At 58.5% G+C, this 22,709-nt stretch overlaps 2 protein-coding genes across 4 annotated transcripts; one reads left to right on the top strand and one right to left on the bottom strand.

Moving 5' to 3' along the window:
* The first annotated feature begins 2,301 nt into the window (after window positions 1-2,301).
* On the top strand, window positions 2,302-6,971 carry MST1 (macrophage stimulating 1). 3 transcript variants are annotated; one of them, XM_065884809.1, is made up of 18 exons: window positions 2,302-2,395; window positions 3,065-3,212; window positions 3,292-3,404; window positions 3,488-3,602; window positions 3,683-3,819; window positions 3,900-4,020; window positions 4,171-4,289; window positions 4,464-4,632; window positions 4,796-4,926; window positions 5,017-5,119; window positions 5,268-5,404; window positions 5,497-5,532; window positions 5,623-5,743; window positions 5,915-5,992; window positions 6,132-6,278; window positions 6,359-6,465; window positions 6,567-6,706; window positions 6,810-6,971. In XM_065884809.1, exons 1-18 carry the CDS (start codon window positions 2,302-2,304, stop codon window positions 6,969-6,971), a joined length of 2,178 nt encoding a protein of 725 aa, XP_065740881.1. The 3 variants fall into 3 exon arrangements, with proteins under 3 accessions (XP_065740881.1, XP_065740882.1, XP_065740883.1); XM_065884810.1 differs by having other exon boundaries at window positions 6,567-6,649; XM_065884811.1 differs by lacking the exons at window positions 4,464-4,632; window positions 4,796-4,926.
* Window positions 6,972-7,460: 489 nt separating this feature from the next.
* APEH (acylaminoacyl-peptide hydrolase) lies at window positions 7,461-16,343 on the bottom strand. Its single transcript, XM_065886439.1, has 22 exons — window positions 16,285-16,343; window positions 16,077-16,209; window positions 15,486-15,612; window positions 15,016-15,109; window positions 14,841-14,916; window positions 14,588-14,751; window positions 14,284-14,421; window positions 14,096-14,187; window positions 13,973-14,013; window positions 13,767-13,888; window positions 13,237-13,297; window positions 11,894-11,991; window positions 11,194-11,245; window positions 10,267-10,355; window positions 9,693-9,831; window positions 9,116-9,199; window positions 8,951-9,031; window positions 8,508-8,596; window positions 8,224-8,414; window positions 8,013-8,115; window positions 7,822-7,928; window positions 7,461-7,731 (listed from the first exon to the last, which is right to left on the bottom strand). The coding sequence occupies exons 1-22, from the start codon at window positions 16,294-16,296 to the stop codon at window positions 7,626-7,628; spliced, it is 2,199 nt and encodes a 732-aa protein (XP_065742511.1). The 5' UTR covers window positions 16,297-16,343; the 3' UTR covers window positions 7,461-7,625.
* Between the last annotated feature and the right edge of the window lie 6,366 nt (window positions 16,344-22,709).

The following is a 22,709-nucleotide window of genomic DNA, read 5'->3' on the forward strand; positions in this document are numbered from 1 at the left end:
TACACAGGGGGTGGGGGGGAGGGGGTCTGGGGCCATGTGACAGGGCCCCACCATGTCCCAGTGCTCACACAGGGCCCAACAGAGAGCAGGTGCCAGATATATGTTTGTTAAACTAAACCAAATGCTTCTGCCGAGTGTGAAATCAGACCCAAGGGTCCAAAGTGAGGTGGCCCAGGAGCAGAGCCCCTGTATCCTTCTCGGTTGTAAGCCACTGTGGGTCCACATCTGGAAGAGAGAACCCTACATCAAGTATAGTCCACCATCCAAGGCCTTGGTGCCATCTCCAGCTACAAGTCCTGCTTACATCCAAGGCCAGGATCCCCTTCCTCAGTTCCAGAATCCTCCCTCCTCTATTTCAAAGGCCTGCTAGCTTTCTTGCCCCCAATCAAACACACAGCCTCCTACCCCATCAGAGTACCACCCTTGCCCTCCTCACAGGCCCCACTGTCCCCACTGCTGTCCATCCCTCCCATACCATGTTGTTGCTACAGCTGCTTCAGAAGCTGCACTAAGTCCCTGGTGCCTGGTTCACTGATCTAGAGCTGTGCTGTCCAACACAGCAGCTACTAGCCACACACGGGTATTTAAATTTCAATTAAAATTAAAAAGCCAATTTCTCAGTTATATTAGTCACATTTCAAGGATTCAGTGGCCCTATGTGGTTAATGGTTACTGGACTAGACTCCGAAAATAAAGAACATTCCCATCCTCACATAAAGTTCTATTAGTCAGTGCTGGTCTAGAGGCTGGCCCTCCAGCACTGCCTTAGACAGAACTTCTCTTATCTCACCCCAAACAGGTCCTCTGCTCCCGCCACACACTCTTGCCCACTCCCAGGCGGCACCACGCCTGCCCCTCAGAAAGGTGACTCCCCGCCCTGCCGCCCACCACCAGCCCTCTCACACCAGAGCAGGTGCAGGACAGATTAGACGCTGTCACTCAACTGATGAGCAAACCTTCCAGACATCCACTCCGGGTGTCAGGTGCTGAGGACCCAGGTGAGAGGTGGTGCTTGACTTTGCTCGGGGGCTCCCTGCCACGTCGATCCTGTTCAGCCCCGCCGAGAGTTCAAGGCTTGTAACCGAACCGACCCCATCTCGGATCCCAAGGACGCGAGGGCAGCGCTTGTTTCCCCCAGTCGCCTCTGCCCGGCCCCAAGCTCCGGAGGATCCTCCAGGCCAGCTCCGGCCCGGAGTCTGGCACCACAGGCTGCGACCCCTCGAGCGGCGAGCGCCCTCACACTAGACGGGCTGGGGCCGCAAGGGGAGCCGCGGACACCCACCCCCCCTCGGAGCCCGGCCGCCCCTCACACTCACCCCTAGCCTCGGCCGCCGCGTCCGGGCTCACAACATCCGCCCAGCTCTCAGCTACGGCGCCTGTCCAGGGCCAAACCGCGCGGCCGCCGCGCACGCGCATCGACCCGCGCCCGACCTCCGCCAGAGGTCCCCCTCCACAGCCTCCAGCGGGCGGGCTCCCTTCGCGGCCTACAGCTGGGACGTTCCCGGCCCTCGCCTCGCCCCACTGCCCCACTGCCCCACTGCCCAGCCGCCTCCGACCCCCGCCTACGCAGGAGGAGCTCCTGGCCCAGCCATGTTGTAACGCTGTGTCCGGGGAGAGACCTTGGCCACCTATCTCAACTCCTACCCGTACTTGGAGGTCCGGCCCACAGGTCCCCTAGGACGTCTGAAAGGCCGTGCCTCCCAGGGTCCCTGCCACCTGTCACCCTCACCTCCATTCAGGCCAGAAGGGCGGCCTCACTCATCTTCCCTGGGATGGCACCTCTGGCGGGGCGAGGGGAGCCTCTCTGGGCTCTGCTGACAGGGGCGTGGGCAGACCTGCCTCCAGCTGGGGCCGATAAGACAGCAAAAGGGGCAGGCTGCTTGAGGCTGGGGCAGGGAATATTCTTCACTTTACAGGGGAAAGCTGAAGCTCAGAAAAGTTTAATATCACCACCTTCGGGCTGGAACCTAGGCCTCTGGCAGCAACCATGTCCACACTGCCCTTCCCTTCAAAGCAGCCTAGGGTGTGGGGAGGGGGAGGGGGTGGGGCTAAGGGAGGGGGGCAGTGGGGCCCTCAAGTGTCCCCACTGAACCTTTCCAACACTGCCCACTACATAGGGAGGCCTCTCAGGGGACTAAATGTGCCAGAGTGAGGACACTTGTACCTCACCTATAGGGCCTGAGGCCTGGCACCACCCCCATTCCTGCCACTGGGTCTCAGGTCAGGCCCCAGCAAGTCTAGAGTGGGGGTGTGGAGACAGAGCCACCCAATCCCGTAGGGACAGGTTTCACAACTTCCCGGATGGGGCTGTGGTGGGTCACAGTGCAGCCTCCAGCCAGGAGGATGGGGTGGCTCCCACTCCTGCTGCTTCTGACGGGGTTCTTAGGGGCCCCTGGTGAGTGCCCTTCCCCTCAGCCCTGATCCCCATCTGCGTTCAGAAAGGGGTTGGCCCCAGGCCCATCCGGCTCTTTGAGCCAGGAACTTACTTTCCTATTGGGCATGGAGCAGCAAGTGACCTTGGCTTCTTTCACAGAGCTGGGCAGCCCCAGGAACACATAAACACGTTGCCTATTCAGGCCTGCGTTAAAAAGTCTGCTGTAGCATTGAGGCAGTATTAGGACCGCACAGACGCAGGCACACATGCAGGCAATTACCCCTTATGAGCCAGATCTAATTCTCTAACTTAGCATATGCCCTTATGCTAGTGAGAGCCTAGACTTGGAATCAGAGTGCTTGCGTTGGGCCTCTGCATGGTTAATAAGATAGCTCTGAGCCTTCTCATTCTCATCTGAGAAATGAGATGGGATAAGCTCCATGGGGCAAGCACCATCACCCACTGCTCTCAGAGTATATGTTTTACAGCTGAGCCTAGTGCCTTGCCCACTAAACAGGTGCTCTAGTGATAACTATCATGTCTGGGCCTGCTTCTCCCACCCAGTACAGGGGTCTGACCCTTGAATGGACTGACAGGGTCCACTCCAGAGGCCTTGTAGTTTGATCCCCTGAATGAATAAAGTGTGCACGTGCTGATATACACGTGCTGACACGCATGCCCACCCTGCAGGGCAGCGCTCGCTCTTGAATGACTTCCAGGTGCTCCGGGGTACGGAGCTGCAACACCTGCTACACACAGTGGGGCCCAGGCCTTGGCAAGAAGATGTGACAAACGCTGAGGAATGTGCAGGGCTTTGTGGGCCCCTACTGGACTGCAGGTGAGTGGCCAAAGGACCTAGATAACACTGGAGGTAGGGGAACCTGGGCACTGAGTTACCCTGTGGCTCCTCCTCCCAGGGCCTTCCACTACAATGTGAGCAGCCATGGTTGCCAGTTGCTGCCATGGACCCAGCACTCACCTCATACACGGCTGCAGCGTTCCAGGCGCTGTGATCTCTTCCAAAAGAAAAGTGAGTGGCTGCAGAGAAGGGCGGGCTGGGGAGAGGGCTGCTGGGGTCTCAGGCCTCGTTGATCCTGGGTCTTTTGCTCCCAGTCTATGTTCGGACTTGCATCATGGACAATGGGGTCGAGTACCGGGGCACCGTGGCCATCACCATGGGTGGCCTCCCCTGCCAGCGCTGGAGCCACAGGTTCCCCAATGACCACAAGTGAGACAGACTGCAGCTCCCCTCTGTCCCTGCCGGCCTGGCGCCTGCCCCCAGTACGCACTGTATTGCTACTCTCACAGGTACACACCCACACTTCGAAATGGCTTGGAGGACAACTTCTGCCGCAACCCGGATAGGGACCCCAGAGGTCCCTGGTGCTACACAACAGACCCGGCCGTGCGCTTCCAGAGCTGCGGCATTAAGTCTTGCCGGGAGGGTAAGCAGCTCCGGGTCAAGCCTGGGGCGGGAGGAGCATGCCCACGCCCGTCTACGAACCCATCGGCCCTGTGTCTCCAGCCGCTTGCCTTTGGTGCAATGGCGAGGACTACCGCGGCTCAGTGGACCGCACGGAGTCAGGACGCGAGTGTCAGCGCTGGGACCTGCAGCACCCGCACCCTCACCCCTTCGAGCCCCGCAAGTACGCGTAGGCGGGCTCGGCAGGAGGAGGGCGGGCAAGGGGAGGGCCCAGCACTCCAGGGGCGGGGCGATGTAAGGCAGCACATAGTTGGTTGGGGCCAGACAGGGCCTGAGTCCCAGGCTCTTGTTCACGCCCGGCTACCGCCTCCAGGTTCCTGGACAAAAGTCTGGACGACAACTATTGCCGGAATCCGGACGGCTCGGAGCGGCCCTGGTGCTATACCGCGGACCCGCAGATGAAGCGGGAGTTCTGCGACCTCCCCCGCTGCGGTAGAGCGCGAGGGCGGGGCCTGGGAGGGCACCTGGGACACGTGGGGGCGGGGCCTGGCTGGGACTAGAGGAGGGGCTGGGCGTGACCCGGTGGTGGCCCAACAACAGTGGGGCTCCGCCCCAGCCCCAGTCTCACCTCCCACTCGGGCTCCGACCGCCCTCGATCCATCCAAGGGTCCGAGGCACAGCCGCGCCGGGAGGCCACGACGCTCAATTGCTTCCGCGGGAAAGGCGAGGGCTACCGGGGCACGGTCAACACCACCGCTGCGGGCGTGCCCTGCCAGCGTTGGGACGCGCAGCATCCGCATCAGCATCGCTTTACGCCGGAAAAGTATGCGTGCAAGTGAGTTGGCTGGCCGCCGCTGGGAGCCTGCTACTCCTGCGGGTGGGACCTGAGGGGGGCCCCGGGCGGGGCTTGAAAGAAGGCGGGGCTTGGGGAGGAGCTGGAGGCTGGGCTCCAGCCCATGACCTGGGACCCACCCGGGCTGAGCTGCGTGCTTGCTCAGGGACCTTCGGGAGAACTTCTGTCGGAACCCCGACGGATCGGAGGCGCCCTGGTGCTTCACATCGCGGCCTGGCATGCGCGTGGCCTTCTGCTACCAGATCCGGCGCTGCACCGACGACGTGCGGCCCGAGGGTAAGGCCTGAGCTGGGTCTGGACGCACGGGGCCGGCGGGCTGGGGCGAGAGCCGGCTGACGGTCGCCCCCGTCCGTCCGCCCGCCGCAGACTGCTACCATGGCGCGGGGGAACTGTACCGCGGCTCAGTCAGCAAGACCCGAAAGGGCGTCCGGTGTCAGCGCTGGTCCGCGGGGACGCCGCACAAGCCGCAGTAAGTCCGCCAGCGCGCCTGGTGCCTCCCAGACCGAGGCCACAGGCCCCGCCCGGGACTAACCCTAGGGCGGCATGCCTCGGCTCTCCAACTGGAGGCTTGCGAGGGCTTGGGATTACCCTTTGATTTTGCTCCCCCTCCCGCATAGGTTCACCCCCACCTCCGCCCCACACGCACCACTGGAGGAGAACTTCTGCAGGAACCCAGACGGGGATAGTCACGGGCCCTGGTGCTACACCACAGATCCGGGGACTACGTTCGACTACTGTGCACTGCGGGGCTGCGGTGAGCACCGGCGACACAGCCCCGGGGCCCCGCCCCCAGCCTCCACCGCCAAAGGCTGGCTCCCTTAACGTGGTTGAACTTGGGTCTTTCAGATGATGACCAACCGCCGTCCACCCTGGAGCCCCCAGGTACAGACTTGGGCCAGTTATGCGTCGTGGTCCCTTTACCCCCCATCGCCATCCAGTCCGGGGTTTCAACCAGCACATTCTATCCCCCAGACCAGGTGCTGTTTGAGAAGTGTGGCAAGAGAGTGACCCGCCTGGACCCATGGCGCTCCAAGCTGCGTGTGGTGGGCGGCCAGCCTGGGAACTCACCCTGGACAGTCAGCTTGCGCAACCGGTGAGGCACAACTGCCTGATTCTCCAAGACAGGGGCTGACGCTACATCCTCTGTGCTTGTGCCAGTAGGGGGGGCGGGAACCTGCCCCAGCCTCACAGATCCTAGCCAAGACATGGCAGGTCCAGCCTGTGTCTCTGTCTCAGGACCGTTTCCTAACCTGCACTCCTCCAGGCAGGGCCAGCACTTCTGCGGAGGCTCCCTAGTGAAGGAGCAGTGGGTTCTGACTGCCCGGCAGTGCTTCTCCTCTTGGTGAGCCTTCCTTGGGTTTGGGGACTCCCAACCCCATGCCTTCCTCTCCCCCTTAGCCACCTTCCCTTGGCAAGCCAATGGGTGAGTGTTGGGCAGCAGACTATGAGTCTCGACTGATGTAGCAGAGCTTCTCTCTCAGCCATGGGCCTCTCACTGGCTATGAGGTGTGGCTAGGCACCCTGTTCCAGGACCCACAGCCCGGGCAGCCAGGCCTGCAGCGCATCTCAATTGCCAAGATGGTCTGCGGGCCCTCTGGCTCCCAGCTTGTTCTGCTCAAGCTGGAGAGGTGTGTGACCAGTCAAGAGGGTGTGAGGTGGGGCTGGGCCTTGTGGCCTCAGACCCTGAATGCCGTCATTTTTGCTGAAGACCTGCGACCCTGAACCAGCGTGTGGCCCTGATCTGCCTGCCCCCTGAGTGGTATGTGGTGCCTCCAGGCACCAAGTGTGAGATCGCAGGCTGGGGCGAGACCAAAGGTAAGAGTACACTGCAGGGGCATGGACTGCTCCAGGCCAAGAGGCCCAGCCTTGTCTACTACCCACAGACCCTATCCTTCTTCCCATTCTCTTCACTGTAGGTACAGGGGACAACACAGTCCTGAACATAGCCTCCCTCAATGTCATTTCCAACCGGGAATGTAACATCAAGCACCGAGGTCGCGTACGCGAGAGTGAGATGTGCACTGAAGGACTGTTGGCCCCTGCTGGAGCCTGTGAGGTCAGTGGCAGGGCCCCTGGCAGGCTGAAAATGTACTGCTTCACCCCCAAGGGGGCTAGTCTCTACCATGGTCCAGGCCCTCACCAGTTCTTGCACCTACCAGGGTGACTACGGGGGCCCACTTGCCTGCTTTACTCACGACTGCTGGGTCCTGGAGGGAATTATAATCCCCAACCGAGTGTGCGCACGGCCCCGCTGGCCATCCATCTTCATGCGTGTCTCTGTGTTTGTGGACTGGATTCACAAGGTCATGAGGCTGGGCTAGTCCCAGCCTCAATCCTGTGGGCCTTGGGGAGGATGAAGCTTTCTGTCAGACATAAAGCCACCTTTCCTCTTTATGCCTGTGCAGGGTGCTTCTTAGCCTTTGCTTCTAGGGAATGAATTGGCAACTCCTCATTAGGGCCTGAGCGGCAGAGTCCAACACAACTTGGACTGGGTGATCTGACCCTAGCACTACCTTAGCCTGTGGGTGCTGTGAAGGGCAGGGCCTCACTAGTCCCCTAAATAAACTGTTGGGAGGAGAAGGGTGGTGTAGGGCAGTTTCTAACAGAAGAAAGGAGCTAGAGGGAGCTAGCCTGGTGGGAGTCCTACTTGGCCAGGACAGGCAGCAGCTGAGCCTCTCGCTGTCCCCTCCCCTCTCACGCTAGAAGTAGTTGCCGTCCTTACGGCTACCATACCCAGGGCCTACGGTCTCTGAACCCCAAGGGTGGGGCTGGGGTTAGAGGTGGCTTGGTACAAAGTACCAGCAGGAACTAGACTCTGTGTCCTCATTTATTATGAGTATACAGCCCACATTCCTCGGCTCACCCATCCATGAAGTCCAGAGCCCAGGAAGCCTCTTGCTGCTCTGCCAGACCCTGGGGCTCTCCAAGAGCCAAGTGTGGCATATGTCACCCAGCTCATACAGAGTGGTAGGGCTTCAGTTGCCCAAGTGCGTGCACAGCCAGAGCGCAGCATTCATGAAGCTGTCTGATTCCACCTCCACCTCTGATAGTGCATGGGTGCTTTTGGGATAGAGCAGGAGCCTGTAAGGGTTGGGCAGCAATGTTTGAGGATTGAGGATCCTTCCCTGCTCACCTGCCCACCAGCTGCCAGGGCTGTCTTGCTGTACTCACCGAACGGGCACATTTCGGGCCTTGAGGGCACGGTAATACTCCATGCCCTGCTTGAAGGGCACACGCCGGTCCTCCTGGCCCAGCATCAGTAACACTGGTGTCTTCACCTAGGTATGTGGGGAGTGGAGGTGAGCAGGGCCCGGGGCCCTGGACAGATTGGTGGTGCACTGGGCAGGGGGAGGGCTGCGTACCTGAGGGGTATACTTGATGGGCGACTTGTGCAGCATCTCAGCCCACATGTTGAGGTCTGGCAGGCAGTTGCTGCTGTAGGGGAAGCCAGCCTCCACCACGCACCTACAAGACACTGAGATGATGCAGGCCCAGGAGCTCTGGGGCCTGCCGGAGCTCCATGAGGATACGTAGTGAGGGGGGAGAAGGGTGGGGACCTCTGGGCACACCCACCAGTCAGGGATGTCAGTGGAGCCCATCATGGAGGCAATGTTGATCACAGGGTTCCGCACCACGCAGGCACCGTAGGTCTCCGGGTACTGACCAATCAGGTGGCAGGACAGGAAGCCACCATGGGAACCACCCATAAGGGCCACACGGCCTGCATCAAAGTGTTCCTCCTGGAGCACCTGCTCTACTGCAAACTACAGGGTGGGCAGATCATGCTGCAGCCAGCTGCCTGCCCAGCTGAATGGAGCCACACCCCCAGCCCGTCCAGAAGCCCCAGCCCCTGCTACCTGGACGTCCTTCACATCCTGGTGGCCCACATTGCCGGGGAGGGAGAGGATGCTGTCCTGGCCAAAGCCCGTGGAGCCACGATAGTTCACTGGAGGCCAGGGAGGGACCAGACAGGGTGGTCAAGTGACCTTCCCAGCGCCCTTTCACCTATATGTGAAGTAGGCCTTGAGGCTAGCTGCACCAGACTCAAGGGGAAGGGGCCAAGAGATTTGAGACTGCCCAGTGACCACACACCCTTTCCATGGCAGTTGCAAGTTACTTCATGTTATCACCACGCCATGGAGCCAGAGACTGGCCAGGGCAGTTTCTGATAGTGATTACCAGGTCCAGGCTGCAGAGGCCTGGAGACTAGGGTGGTACCCGCAGTGCTTGTACAGACCAGGCCCACATCATCACCACCACCCCATAGCTCTACCAGAGCTGCAGCACCCTGCTCCCTCACCTAGTAGTACTGCAAAGCCCATCTTGCAAAGCATGGCTGGGAGCAGCATCCAGGCAGTGACAAAGGATGAATGGGGTCCCCCTGCAGATAGGGAACAGAGAGAAGGTGAAAGAGCCAGCTAGGAGGAATTGTGGAAGGGCAGGGACTCTTAGGCCAGTTGCCTACCGTGGGGCATGACCACCATGGGCACCTGGGTCTTATCTGGAGGGTCGCTGGGCTGCAGAAGGATTGCTTCAAAGTCAAGGCCAGCTGCAGGGGAAAAGCAGCAATCAGCAGAGCCAGTTCTACTGCCTAGGGGCTTCCCCAGCCAAGGCCTCAGCTGTAGCTGCAGGTCTGCAGCTGACCTCTGAAACGAGAGACCTGGCCAAGGTAGCCCACACTGTGACACATGGACCCCAGGACGCTCATGCTCCTTCTGCCCTAGTCAGGGAGTCCCAGTCTCTGCAGGGACAATATTCTGGAGGAGGTGTGGTCACAGAGGCCTTACATAGGCCTGTCTTCTTTGGGCTCCGTTATCCCACTGCAGACGATCTGGCCTGGTGATGCCCAGCTCTGATACCCAGAGTAGGTGCTCAGATGCCTGGACACTACTCCCCATGACCATCCACAAGAGGAAAAAAAAACCTCTTAGAGGTAATCTCAAAAAATCCCAAAATGTGAGACAGGAGACGGGAACGGTGACCACAGACACTGTGTGCTAGGGAACTTGGAGAAGGTGCCCCTCTGCCCCTGCCCAGCTCACCATACTGCACATGCTCTTGCTCTGGGGGTGGCTGTAGTACCCGGATGCTCCAGGAGATTTCAGGAATGGGCTCAGCCTCCTCCAGGGACACCCATGATACCGTCTGCTCCTTCCCCTCAGGAGGCAGGAACCCAACTTTCTGCCAAAGGGAAAGAGTGTGTCACAGGTGGCCTGGCTGCCTCCCTGCCTTTCTACCAGTGTGAGAGTGGGCAGCTCTCATTATACTGGGCCATCTGCCCACCTCCAGAGAGCCCAGCATGGACTCCTGTCATGAGCTGGTATATACACAGGTACTCACACAACCACACATATGTACCCCTCCCTCCTCAGCTTCTAGGCTGTTATGCTAGAGGACTGAGCACTTTCCCAGGCACCCTGTTCTGAACAGAGCAAACCTTAACCCAGTAGTTTCTCCCCATAGTGCCAGACCCTCATGGACTATACTGGGCTGGGTCCACACCTTGGCCTCTCACATGCTGACCAGCCACAGTCAGACTGGGACCAGTTCCCTGACCTGGGGAACTCTGCCTGCACCGAATCCCTGCCTCCTGGCCTGGGGCCCACCAACACTCACCAGGCATGGGGGTAGGCTGGGCGTGGAGAACTGTGCCACCATGAGGTCCCGGTCAATTGTGAGCAGCTTCCAGCTTCCACCTGAGCCCCCTGGACAAGGCAGATGCCACCACTATTCCCACCCAGTCCCTGCAGAGCCAGAGTCCCAGGCTGGAGGCTTTATAGTGAGGTGCCCCTTATTCCCTGGGAAGCAAAGGGATGCCCACAGAGGGACTGTCACAGACAACCACACACAGCTCTGGGTGAGCCGCCTTCTCAGTCCATTCATCCAGCAGGTGCTGGTTGTCTCCTGGGACTGCCAGATCTGGGGACACACCAGACCACATGGCACAACCACCCACCACCTGATGACTGCCGTCTGCAGGGGTGGCAGCTAGGCCCAGGAGGCTGGGGGGGAGGTGCTAATTCTAGGCAGTGGGGTCCAAGGAGATTCAGATTCCTAAGCAGATACTATACAATGAGATGCAGTTTGGGAAAAATCCTTTGGTAGCTTTGTGGAGGAGTGAGTACAGCCAGGGCAGGTGGAGGACTCAAAAACACTTTAGGTGCAGAATCATCAGGCCTGGGTAAGAGGAAGATGAGGGAGCCAACCCAAGGCTTCTGCGCCCTGGGTTGGCAGAGGTGCCTCTGCCTGAGGTTTGGGGAGAGGGAAGGAAGACTCTGGCAGATCTTGGCAAGAGAGAATTTTGTGGGTTTGAGAAGTATGGTGGGGGCTGTGCTGAGGCAATGCCAGGACACAGGGAGCAGAGCAGAGCCAGGAAGCAGTCTGCTGGCTGGGTAAGGGTCCTGCATAGGCAGGGTCCTCGCAAGACTGTCAGTAAAGGCTGTGGGACAGTCAGTGGTGCAGAGTGGCCGAGAGTGCTGCCCCACATGCTTGAGCTCCAGTCCCTCCCCTGGCCTGGCTGGCCCACTCGCCAGCCCTGCTCACCAGCCGTCAGAGAGGTCACACTGCCCATTTGGGTGTCCACAGCAAACAGGTCCTGAAGCAGAGAGGAGGCCATGTGTGGTACCACATCCAAGAGCCCGATGGGTCCTGCCCCCACCTCCTCTCTACCCTCTTGGGGACCCTTGGGCCAAGGCCAGAGCTGTGAGTGACTATGGTGATAGCTACTCAGTGCAGTAGGGAGTGGCCTGAGGGCCTGGGTTCAAATCCCAGTTCCATCACAACTTGCTAAGTGACCCTGGGCAAGATAAGGAATGCCTTTGAGCCCCTTAGAGCTACCCTGAGGACCAAACGATATCTAACCCCAAAGGAGTCTGGCACACTGTGGTGTCCCCACACAGTCCCTGGGAGAAAGCTGCTGTCCCATCTCCATCAGCTCCCTGTATGGTGTTCAGGGGCCCGCCCCAGTGGCAGCCCCCTTGCCCACCACATGGAAATGCTGAGGGTGGGGGCTCTGCATCTCTGCCTCAGGAGAAAGGGCCAAGGGCTCTGTTGTGGGGTTACCAGGGCAGCCAGCCCCCTCAAGGAAAAATGAGTCCAGGACAGGGGCAGGCAGGGCCTTAAGGGGCCAGGGAGACCTGTGAGCTGGGCAGTCCACCTGGCAGTGTGTGTGTGCTATGTCCCAGGCCCACAGCTCCTGGGGGTTGGTTGAGGGCTGCCTCTCAACACAGTCAGGGCTCCTCACCTGCCGGCTGCGCTGAGCTGAGTCGAAAACCACTCTCTGGCTGTCAGCCGACCAGCATCCCGGAGGCAGAAGGCTGCAGTAGATCCCAGAGAAGTTCTCTGCAAAGGCAGAGAGCTGGGGGCCACGTCCAAGAGTGGAGGGGTGTGTGTGTGTCCAGACTACGGGTGTGTGTGTGTGTGTGTGCGTGCGTGTGTGTGTCCAGACTATGAGTGTGTGTGTGTGTGTGTGTGTGTGTCCAGACTATGAGGCAGGCCGGGTCGCTGGGGAATTCACCTGGGGCCCCAGAACTGTGACAGAACAACAGCCACATACATGGAGGTACCCTAGGCAATGAGGAGCTGCCTGAAGAGGGGGCTGAGGAGCAGAGACCTCTGAGGGCCCAAGAGAGGCGGAGCTGAAGAGCTTCTGAGAGAAACTGAATGCACTGGCATTCCTCTGAGCTGCTCTTAAGGGCCGCTGGGAGGCAGCAGATGCTGTAACCAAGACACCTGTCTGTCTCTAACCGTATTTAGCAGAGTACCTGGCACCCGGGCCTGAATAAATCCTACCCTCTAACATCATCACTCATTTACCCCTCACTACAATCCTACAAAGAAGGCAGGAACAACCACCCTCTCCTCACATAAATAAATGGAAGCTCAGGGGGTCAGGATACTGTCCAAGAACACACAACTAATAAGGGGCAGAGCTAGGATTCAGACCAGGCCCCCACTGCTGCATCCCTGTAACCCAAAGACAGGAAAAGGAGGCCATCCCTTGTCCTTGACTCCTGGAACTGACCAGGCGGCCTAAGAAAACAAGAGACTCACCCCTCACGTCCTTGGGATAGTCTGGGATCCCAAGCAGAGTTGTGAGCACCCGAGACTGTGACTGGAGCTTGTCAGCCAAGAGCCACCCTCCCAGAGACCCTGCTGCCTCAAGGGCTTGGACTGGACAAATGCTGGGGTGGGGGCTGGGAGTGGGAGAATGCGCACCCTTGGGGCAGGACCTGCCAATCTAGCGTACTTTCTGAGACCCCTTGAAGGAGCAGTGGCTTTAAGCAGCCACTGGAAAAACAAGATAAATCTATGGGCTGTGGCACAAATGAAATAATCTCAAGCCTCAGCCAGCTTGGGCCACTCGGATCTCAGCTTTGGTCCAGCTGACCTTCTATGAGAACCATTCCCTACAGTAATGGCCCCACCCCCTGCAGAGGCTGAACCTGGGGCTGGCCCAGCAGCAGGGAGACTTCAGAAGGAACCCAGGCAGGAAGAGCTGAGGAGGCTGGCCCTGAGCAGGGGTAACAGATGGCAGGAAAACAGAACTGCATGCTCCTTGGCACCCACCCAGCCAACACCCCTTACCTCCCAGCTGCCGAGGCACAACATCCACCACCACGGAGGTGACGCTGGTATACCAGTCATACTGCAACAGAACACAATGGTCAGGCTCACCAGGGGACTGGCAGTGCCCTCAGGGCAGGGAGGGGAGGACCTGAGAGAGGCCTGATGTATCTCCTTTCTGGTGACCTGGAGCAGATGTCTGGAGGGGCCTTTGACTTTCACTAGGGGCCCTTTTATAAGGACTGAGACTCTGTAACTGCCCATTATATCCCAGCCCCTTGCAGAGCCTGGCCACGTGCAGATGAGAAGCAAAGGGAGGAGCATTCTTGTAGACAGAGGATGCTCTCAAGGTGGTGAGTTTTGATTGTGCAGAGCCCCCATGACAGCCTCCAGGCCTTGCCTGGAGAGAAGGAAAGGCAGAACTCACACCATCACTGTACCCAGGACAGGAGGTCCACTGAGGAGGCCATGGGGAGATGAAGCTGACCCTCCAGCTCTCATCTGCCATCCCCTCCTCTTGCTGACCTCCCCCCACCCCCACCCCAGCTCACCAGGCACAACTGGCCACACTGCTGATGCGGGACCAGAGATGGGAACCTCAGGTAGACGATGCGACATTGGTCTGGGCTCAGCCGGGGAGAAGAGACAGCCAGAGAGTCATCCGAGAGGAGCTCTGGACCAGACAGAAATGCGAGCATCATGCAGGCTGCCAGGGCCAGTGTGTGTCAGCGAAGCACAGGTAGGTGCCAGCACTTACCACACTTCCCCCCGATGAGGTCTACATAGTACAGGGCTGACCTGGAACCACCAGAGAGACACTCAGCTTCAAGGCCAGTCTGAGCTGCAAGGCCCCCTGCCCTGCCCCTTCGACTGTCCTCACCTTCGATTGGTGCAGAAGCGGATGCCCAGCCGGAAGGGCTCATGCCACCAGCCCACAAACACAACACCTGTGTCTCCAGGGGCCCAGAATGCCTGTAAACAAGACCACAGGGCAGGTGTGAACAAGGGTCAGTAGCTCAGGCAGGGGCCCCAGACTTTCGGAGTCATGTAGGCCAAGTCAGCACTAACCTGTCCAGGGGACACACTCTCAGGGACCCCCTCAAGCACAGAGATGTTGCCACTCTCGACATCCAGCACACAGAGTACAGGAGTGCTTTTGGAAACCAAGTTTTCTCCCCAATCTTCGTAAAATAAAAATTGATCCCCCTGAGAACACAAGACACTCAATGCCCAGCCTGTCTTGCAGGAGATGGCCCTGCCCCCTAGAAGCCAGTACCTCCCTGGTTCTGATAGGCACAGTGTGGGCAGAGAGCATAGTGGACCCCAGCACTGCCCTGAGGGGCCTTCATGGACTGGCCATGGCCATGAGCACCTTAATGGCCTGGTCTGGCTTCTTCAGCCTGGCCACCTCGTCATCGCTGCCACTGACGTCCAAGGCTTTGGTCTGAAAGAAGGACTCAGCCTTGGGGCGCTTCTTCTCTGCCACGTATAATAAGTGTGTCTCCGAGTGCGACCAGGACAGGCAGCCAAAGCAGTCTGGGTGCAAGGAAGGCCGATCAGGGGGAGCCCTGGGCTATGGCTGCCCCTCCTGTCCGCCCTGCCTGCTCACCAGCCAGATGCCTCACCATCCTCATAAACCAGCCCATGTTTCTCCAGCGCTGACAGGTTGAAGCTCTTGAGCTTCCGGTTCTTCTCCCAAACCTAAGGACATCTGGGAGTCAGGTTGCCTATCCTCCAACAGAGCCTTATCCGTGGGACTGAGCCCCCAGTTACCCACCACGTGGTCCTATGCAGACTTACCTCCAAAAACTGCTTCTCCTCCCCAGCGCCCGGCCCTCCAGCCTTGCGCAGCACAGCTTTCATGGTGCCTGAAGGAGATTCTCTGCTCAGCAGCCTGAGGAGGATGTAGGGGAGCAGGTCAGTATTACCTCCCACCCAGTGATAGCCCATCCTGTCCCCTTATTGGCCACAATCTCTTAGATAAGATTCTTGAGGCTCTGGCCCACAACCGCCCCTGCAGCCCTTCTAGCCCTACCACGGCAGCTGCCTTGCCTCCCTTCCCTGGGGCAGGGACTCTAGTCGCAGCCCAAGTTTGGAGCAAGCCTCCAATGCTTGTGACCATGTCACTACTACCTGAGCTCCCAAGGGTCAGGGATCTGGCTCCTGGCTTCCCTTCTGGGCCCTACCCACACCAAGGCACAGGGTGGGCCTTCATAAAAGGCTTGCAGATGGCCACGGCCTTGCCTACAAGCTTCCTCCCTCAAACTTACTCGCCCCGGGTCTCCACACTGTTGCCCGCAGGCCCTGCAAACACCACTGAGTCCGCATCATGGAACACCAGGTACTGGCGGCAGAATCGGATGTTCTCCATGCGTTCCAGGTCCCTCTGGGTCCACTCTGCGAGGAGAGGCATGAGGCTGCTCAACTTGACCAGTCCCAGCACAGGCTACCCCCTCCCCTACCCCACCTCTCTCAGTCTATCTCCAGATATTCTGGGGGGCAGGATGGGCAACACTTGGCCATAACTCTCAAGCCTAGGCCTCTAGAGCCTAGGCTGACAACGTCTTGGAGAGAAACGATTACTGCTCCTAGCATCCACCCTAGAATCTTGATAGCAGGTGTGGGATACGATGACGGGGGTGACCCTTACAAGGCCCACACTCTGCACTCATGGGCACCATCCTATAATACCCCAAATAGGCCGCCCCCCCCATACACCTGTGTGCACAGACCTCTTACGGATGCACTGTTCCACACCCACACTCTCCAAGCCCGGCCTTCTCCACACACCCGTGTGCACTGTCAGGCAGCTAGCCCTCCACGCCCCCCTCCTCTCCACCGACTCCCCTCCATACACACACCAGTGTGCACCGTCCGGTAACAACCCCCGTACTGCGTGGTGACCTCCGGGCCCAGGCAGGCGGCGCTCAGCGCGGGATGGCGGCTAAGGTCCCGGTACAGCGCCGCCGCCTCTTCGGGCTCGTTCAGCAGCACCTGCGCAGGGGACACAGCAGGGTCAGGCCCGGCCCGGGCTGCAAAGACCACGGGAACCGCGGGCCGCTCCCTCACCTGCCGCTCCATGGTGGCTCTGGGCCGCCTGGGTGAGGCGGGGCGTTCAGGCGCCCGGAAGTGAGAGGCCCGGCCAGTCTCCGCCGCGGCCTTGCCGCACAGTGAGAGGGGCGGGACTTTCGACGAATGAGCGAGGACGATTAGACGAGGGGCGGGGCCTCGATGGTAAGGAGGTGGGGCCTGCGAGGAACAAGTTGGAGCTGCGGCCCCAGGAGTCCTGGAGGGGAAGAGCAGGGACCTCGGGGAAAGGAGCAGGCCTTTCGGGGTGGGCTAGGCTGGAGAGAGGCAAGCTCTGTGGGCCAAGGCCCGGCCTATTACTGGGAGGGGAGGGAATGGGGTTTCCGAGGAGAAGGGGTGGCGCTGTCGAAACGGAATAAAGGAGCGGGTCTGTAGGGAGGGGCGAGGTGTGTGAAGAACGACAGGGCCCACGGGAGGAGGGCAGATGAGGCCGGACGGGGGTGGGCCCTAAGCATCCGGGGGCAGGTCCTGAGAGGCTGCTGACCGAGGACTCCGAAGACGCGGGGGTGGGGTGAGAGGGCGGGGCTGAGCCCTGCGAGGGTAAAGTCGAGGAAAAGAGAGATGAGGGGCGGGGGCGTGAGAGGCAGGGTGCAAGCCGAAGTCAGCCCCAGCTGGGGTCTTCCGCAGCCCGGAGGCTAACTGTCGGGTCCTTCTGGACCATTACGAGGCAAGCATTCACCAGACGGTGCCAGGCCCTGCTCTGGAGGGGCTCTCAGGCCGACGAGAAAAGAAGGGCAGAGGTGCGTTCCTGGCAGGGGGCGCAGAGCTCGAGCCTTGGAGCTCCAGGGCGTGGGGCAAAGAAGGGCGGGTGCAAAGGTAACAGGGTGTCGCCTGGTCTTATCGGCCACCAGGCCTACCCCAGAAGCTATCTGCCCCTGCAGCCCTCACCCGCCCCGCTCAGTGGCACCTTGCTGGGGATCGTGAGCGTGTGGGCCTCTGTCTGCCTTCCCAGGCCTCAGCCCAAGTTCTTGGGTGTAGAGGGCCTGGGGGGGTCAGGCTCCACCCAGAACCACAGAGCTTCCTGTGGAAAGAAAAACCTGGGCAGGCAGCCTCCCTCAGGACAGTGGCACTGGACTGGGCAGGTTACAATGGCAGAAGAGGGCAGGAGAGGCTGGGCAGCGGTCAGGCCAGCAGCAACGGATGTCCCCTCCTCCATATACCCTGAGCCTGGCTGGTCTTCCACACCTCAGGGCCCTGGCTCCCTGCGCCCTGCCTTGCCTTTGACTGAGATCCCACTTGACTGGCCTGCAGCTTCTCCTTCCATTGGATTAGTTAACTAAAAACAGTTTCCACTTTCTGAGGCCACTTAACTTGTGAGCATCCAGTGTGTGCAGGACTGTTAAGGCCAGAACTGGGAGCAGAAAGAGTGGCCCCAGCCACCAATCTGGGTGGAAAGTTGGAAACTAGGATGTTCATTACAGGATTGTTTATAACAGGAAAACTGGGAACATGGTGCCTGTCCTTGAGGGCATGTGCAGTAGACTGGCTGTAAACTCATGGTGCAGCTCTTTGGAGGCCGGGCACTGGAGGATGAACATCTAAATACTTGGAATGAATGTGTAGAAGTAAACAGGAGGCTAGAAAACAGTAAGTACTGTGCCTTCTGGCTTCTGTTTAAAATGAAAAAGGAAAACACAAACAGGAAGGAAAGACATGCATCAAGATACTAACTTTAGGGAAGACCAGAGGTGAGGCTGATACTCGTTTCATTTATCTGTGTTTTAAAAAATTTCTAGCAACTCTGGGTTACTTTGATAAGGAGGCTCTCCAATCCTAGGGAAGGACTAAGATCTAGCAGCCCCCAAGAGTTTGGGGGTTGGAGTGGACACAGCAAGGCAGACAGGTGTAGGGCTTGTTGGCAACACCAGGGGGCAGCACCTGCTCACCTGCTTCTCCAGGGAACCAGGCCCTAGAAAGCTGTTTGTGCAGCCCCGACACTCAAAGGCTGTGGAGGCACAGTCCCTCAGCAGTCTGCCCAGTGAGCTAACTGCTCCCTCCAGGTCCAAGCATTAAACCTGCCTTGGGGCGCCTTTGTGGAGAGGCCCACTGTCTTTGCACAGATTGGTATGAACTCAGCCCTGGCCTTGCCAGTACTTCTGCAACTTTGCCTTTTCACTCTTTTCCCTTTAACTGTGAAAAGACAGGACTGTCACAGTTTGGGGATTTGTTCCTCTGCCTACGCCTTCCCGTTTCAGAAACCATCCCAGAGACAGTCTGTAGGTTGTTTATATCAAGTCCTTTTATTCTGATACCACAGAATTACCTTGTTACAATACAGGGGGAGGGACACTGAAGTACCACGAGTTCTCACAGAGCACAGGAGGACGGCACACGATTCACAAGGTCATGTGGAGGACTCGGGTCATTCATTGCACTTACAACTGTAAACTTGTTTGTTTGACTTTGTACAGCACTCTTCCCCCCTCAAATAAAGAAGGAGAGAAGGAAAGAAAGGGAGAGAGGAAAGAAGGGAGGCAGGGAAAGAGTGAGGGGGAAGCAAAAACAAGACATGGAAGCTAGCAGAGGAAAGGCATTGGGCGGCCACCACTCTCCAGGGCACTGCACTTAGAGAGAAGGAGCTGATTTGATCCCAGAGGCCAAATGAGGCAGACACACACACACATACACACTCACACACTTGTTCACATGCATACACACACAATATCTCATGACTTCCATGGCTCTCCAGTGCCACCCCAGTGCACATGGCAGCAGGGCTGCTGGTACCCAGGGAGACAGAAATGATATCTCTGAGGAGTTTCAGTTGGTCAGGCCTGTCCCTCTGACCCTGTCGAGTCCACAATGACAAGTATTTACAGAATGGGGGGAGGGGGCACGAGGGCAAGGGAGGGGCCAACAGGCCAGGACCTTGTTGTCATGGTAAAGAATCTGCCTGGAAAACTCCCCACAGGCTCCAGAAGACAGGCCATGGTTGCTGCCACTGCTGCCCAGTCATCATGGGCCCTGAGACCACCCTCTCTTCCCAAGGACTAAGTGGATGGTGGGGAAGCGGGGTGTCACTGTGAATGCATTAGGCCCTGAAGTAGACAGAGGCGGCAGTGCCCTTGTTCATGACACTGGGTCGGGGGAGGGTGTAGAGAAGGCCTGGATTGCATCCCAGAGAACCCCTTGCCCATGTGGAAATGTGCTTGGTGCTCCCCACTGCCCAAGGCATCGAATGCTGGTCCCTCAGCCTCTGGCCCCCAGAGCCACAGCTGTATCCACACAAGGGCCAGGACACCTGTGGCCCAGAGGCCTGCTCCAGCCACCTTCACAAGGGGTGATAGGCACAGATGTGTCCTGTGGATACACTGGGGGTTAGGGAGTGGCAGATGTCAGAAATTTCAAACTCAGAAAGCTTGGCCAGAAAGGAGATTTGCTGAAGAGTCAACATTGGAGAGCGTGAAACTAGCTTTGATGGAGGCTGACCTGCTGTTATCTCCCTGCCTGTTCCCTGCTCCTGGTCCCATCCCTTGGCCTTTTATCTGGAGGATCGCTGCATTAGTCCCTCATGTATCCAGCCACTAGGCACATCCCCACGAAGACCTGGCCCTGGGTGGTCAGAGGTGCCAGATGGTGGCCTCCTTCAGCCCTTGCACAGATGGCCTCATACAGCCCAGGCCTGATCTCTGGGATGAGGCAGGTGTCCCGTTGGATGGGTGAAGCCCAAATCCAGAAGGGCAGGGTCTTAGGCCCAACACAAGGGTTGACAGCCTCCTACCTCATCCACAGCTGCCAGAGGTGGGCCAGGATCCCTCTCTGAAGGGGTTTGTAGACCTTATAGGAAAGAATGAGAAATGTGGACCCCTGAGAAATGCATGGTGCAAACCAGAGCACTCTGGAGGAAGGCCAGGCCTGGAGGGGTCAGGCAGCTACCACCTGCCACACTCTTGGCTCAGTCTTAGAGAAGCTGATGAGCGGATACTTAGGCTTCAGAGATAGGGGCTGGCAGGGAGTTTAGGTCCTGGAGACAGATGCAGAGTGTCACAACAGAACCTTCTGTAAGTTTTGTTATTGAGAAGCTTCCCAAGAAACTCAGCTTGAAGCCACTGTCTATGTGAATATGCACTCTGATCAAAGATGACACTGTCAGCTGTCCTCACCATAAATGCCAAAACTCCAGCTCTTCCTGAGCATTCTCTGGCCCCCTGGCCAGATCTCCTGGCTCACAGACCTTTGAGCCTCCCAGCCACAAAGGAGAAGTACAGTCAGGAGCTGGGCCCTACCCTTGGCCTCTGTCTCTCTGGCTACAGACGCAGCCCAGCTCTGCTCTTGAGCACTGCCCTGCTGGGAAGGGGCGACCAGATGTCTCTGGCTCAGGGCTGGGATAAGTGGGGGAGTGACTTACAGATGGAAATCCTACAGCAAACCTTCCGAATGTTCACACGCACACATCCTGTGCGGGCTCCCACCACGTGTCTCCTCAGAGACATCTTGGTCAGAGAAACCTGCAGAGGGTGTGGGGCCTTGTACTGCCAGGCCCACAGCCTGGCATGCTCAGGCAGCAATTCCGACGGGTCCTCACTAGCTCGTGCAGAAGTTAGCTAGAAGCACTCCTGAAGGAGAGGCTCTGAGACAAAAAGAACTCCAAGCAAGAGGGTCGAGCATTGAAAATGGATGAAATCGTGCAAAGAAGCTGCGAGCTGTGCATGCTCCACTGCGGGACAGGTGGTGACTCGCCTGGCAGCAGCGAGTCCTGCCACAGGTCGAACATGCCACAGACTGAGAATTTCACACACACAGTGGGAGCAGGGGAGGGGGAAGGGAGCGAGGGGTTTGATATGAGCATATCTATCCAGTTTCTCAATTGCAGGTTTGCAATTAACTCCTTATACATAACACGGAATTTAATAAATATTAACAGTTGTCTTTGAGGGTTTATATTTCATTGCATAGAACGTTAGAGATGAGACTTGTGGCTGTGCCCAAGGTGAAGGGAGGCCCCTAAGGGAAGGGCCTCAGGGAGGAACACTGCCCAGTCCACCAGGTGGATGGACGGTGCCACACTCCCCAGCGCAGGGCCCTGGGCCCTTCCCTTGGCTGGCAGAAGCCCTGGCCCCTCTGCTCTGAGCATGTCCACTGGTGATGGCTTAAGAAGGACTAGAGTTGCACGGTAAACAGAGGTGGGCTGAGGGGCCTCCCTAGACCCTGCCCTGGGGTTGTGCTCTTGGTGGCCTGCTGCCCACTATTGCTTCTAAGTCAATATTCTCCCCGTGCTGAGCAGGGGCAGAGCAGAGAGGGAACCAAACCATCAGTCACAAGGTGGTGGTGGAGGGGAGAGGCAAGGAGGTGAGCCGAGAGAGTGAAGAGAGAAAGGGTGGGGGGAGAAATAAAAGAACAATGTTTATGAGGTATACACTTAAATCAAACTGAAATAATTAAGGCTGTTCTTGAAATCAAAAGAAATCCCCAGGTGTACGAACGAGGAGCCGGCAGGTCGAGACAATGGTGGTGCCGCTGGGATGCTCACGATGACTGGGGGTGATGGCTTTGAAGATGGTGGCAGGCACGCTAGCACGCGGCCACCCACGGGCTGGGAGAAGCCTCAGCCAGCGCCCACGCTGCTTTTCGGTGCTATGGCCTCTTATTTCAGCGATGAGACAGTGTTAGGTCCTAATGTTTGTAAAGTTCTCCCAATCCCACGCTAGCCACATGGAAGTCTGCTCCGGTGTCACCCAGGGGGCAGGGTGAAGGGGGCAGGGCCCTGTGGCCACAGAGGGATCTGGGCCAGCTGGAATGTGAAGGAAACGGAGCCCAGGGCCCCCAGCCCTCAGTCAAAGCCCCTCTCCAAGGCTGTGGAAAAACTTCTGGCATTGTGGAGGGAGGGCAGCGTCCGTCAAAAACAGGCTGCGCGCGCCCAAACTCTGTGTATAACGCATTGGTAGCCTGGCTGGCCAGGCCGCGGAAGGCGGCTGTGGGAAGAGCAGCAAGACTGCCGCGTGGCAGGGCCTGAAGAGAGGGTTCCTCCCTCCCAACGACGGCTACGCCTTGAAGGTGGTGCCCTGAGGAGAGCAGGGTCTCTGGAAAGACAATCACAGGTCCCCCTGGGCCAATGGTCCCACTTGACCAACAGATGTTTCACCCCGGCAGCTGCTGTTAGAAAACATCCCGTCCTCAACTGAGGCCCGCCTGCCACGTCCCACCTGGTATGAGTCTTTGGGCCAAGGTTTGCCAGATTGTAGATGCTTGGAGGAGAAAAGGAGGGAGGGGGAAAGGAAACAGGAAAGACAGAAGAATTTTGTCAAGAACTGTGGACAGCTGCTTCCCACCCGCACTCCTTCCAGCTGTCTGCCACAAGCTGACGGCCTGGCTCCTCCTCACCCACGGGATCCCACCCCACTGAGGCTGGGGGAGAGGGGTGCTTGGGCAGGTTTGAGGTCATAAAGAGAAGATCAGGAAGAAAGAAC

The sequence above is a fragment of the Phocoena phocoena genome, chromosome 10 (genome assembly GCF_963924675.1).
Source record: "Phocoena phocoena chromosome 10, mPhoPho1.1, whole genome shotgun sequence".
NCBI lineage: Eukaryota > Metazoa > Chordata > Mammalia > Artiodactyla > Phocoenidae > Phocoena > Phocoena phocoena.

Bases quoted from the DNA above. Each gene is read 5' to 3' on its own strand.
- MST1 (XM_065884809.1), top strand. From the start codon at position 2,302: ATGGGGCTGTGGTGGGTCACAGTGCAGCCTCCAGCCAGGAGGATGGGG. The intron at 5,993-6,131 runs GTGAGCCTTCCT...CTTCTCTCTCAG, and splicing joins CGGCAGTGCTTCTCCTCTTG to CCATGGGCCTCTCACTGGCT. The intron at 6,466-6,566 runs GTAAGAGTACAC...TCTTCACTGTAG, and splicing joins AGGCTGGGGCGAGACCAAAG to GTACAGGGGACAACACAGTC.
- APEH (XM_065886439.1), bottom strand. The intron at 14,752-14,840 runs GTGAGGCATCTG...CCTTGCACCCAG, and splicing joins TGGGCTGGTTTATGAGGATG to ACTGCTTTGGCTGCCTGTCC. The intron at 7,929-8,012 runs GTACGCAGCCCT...CCACATACCTAG, and splicing joins CCATCAAGTATACCCCTCAG to GTGAAGACACCAGTGTTACT.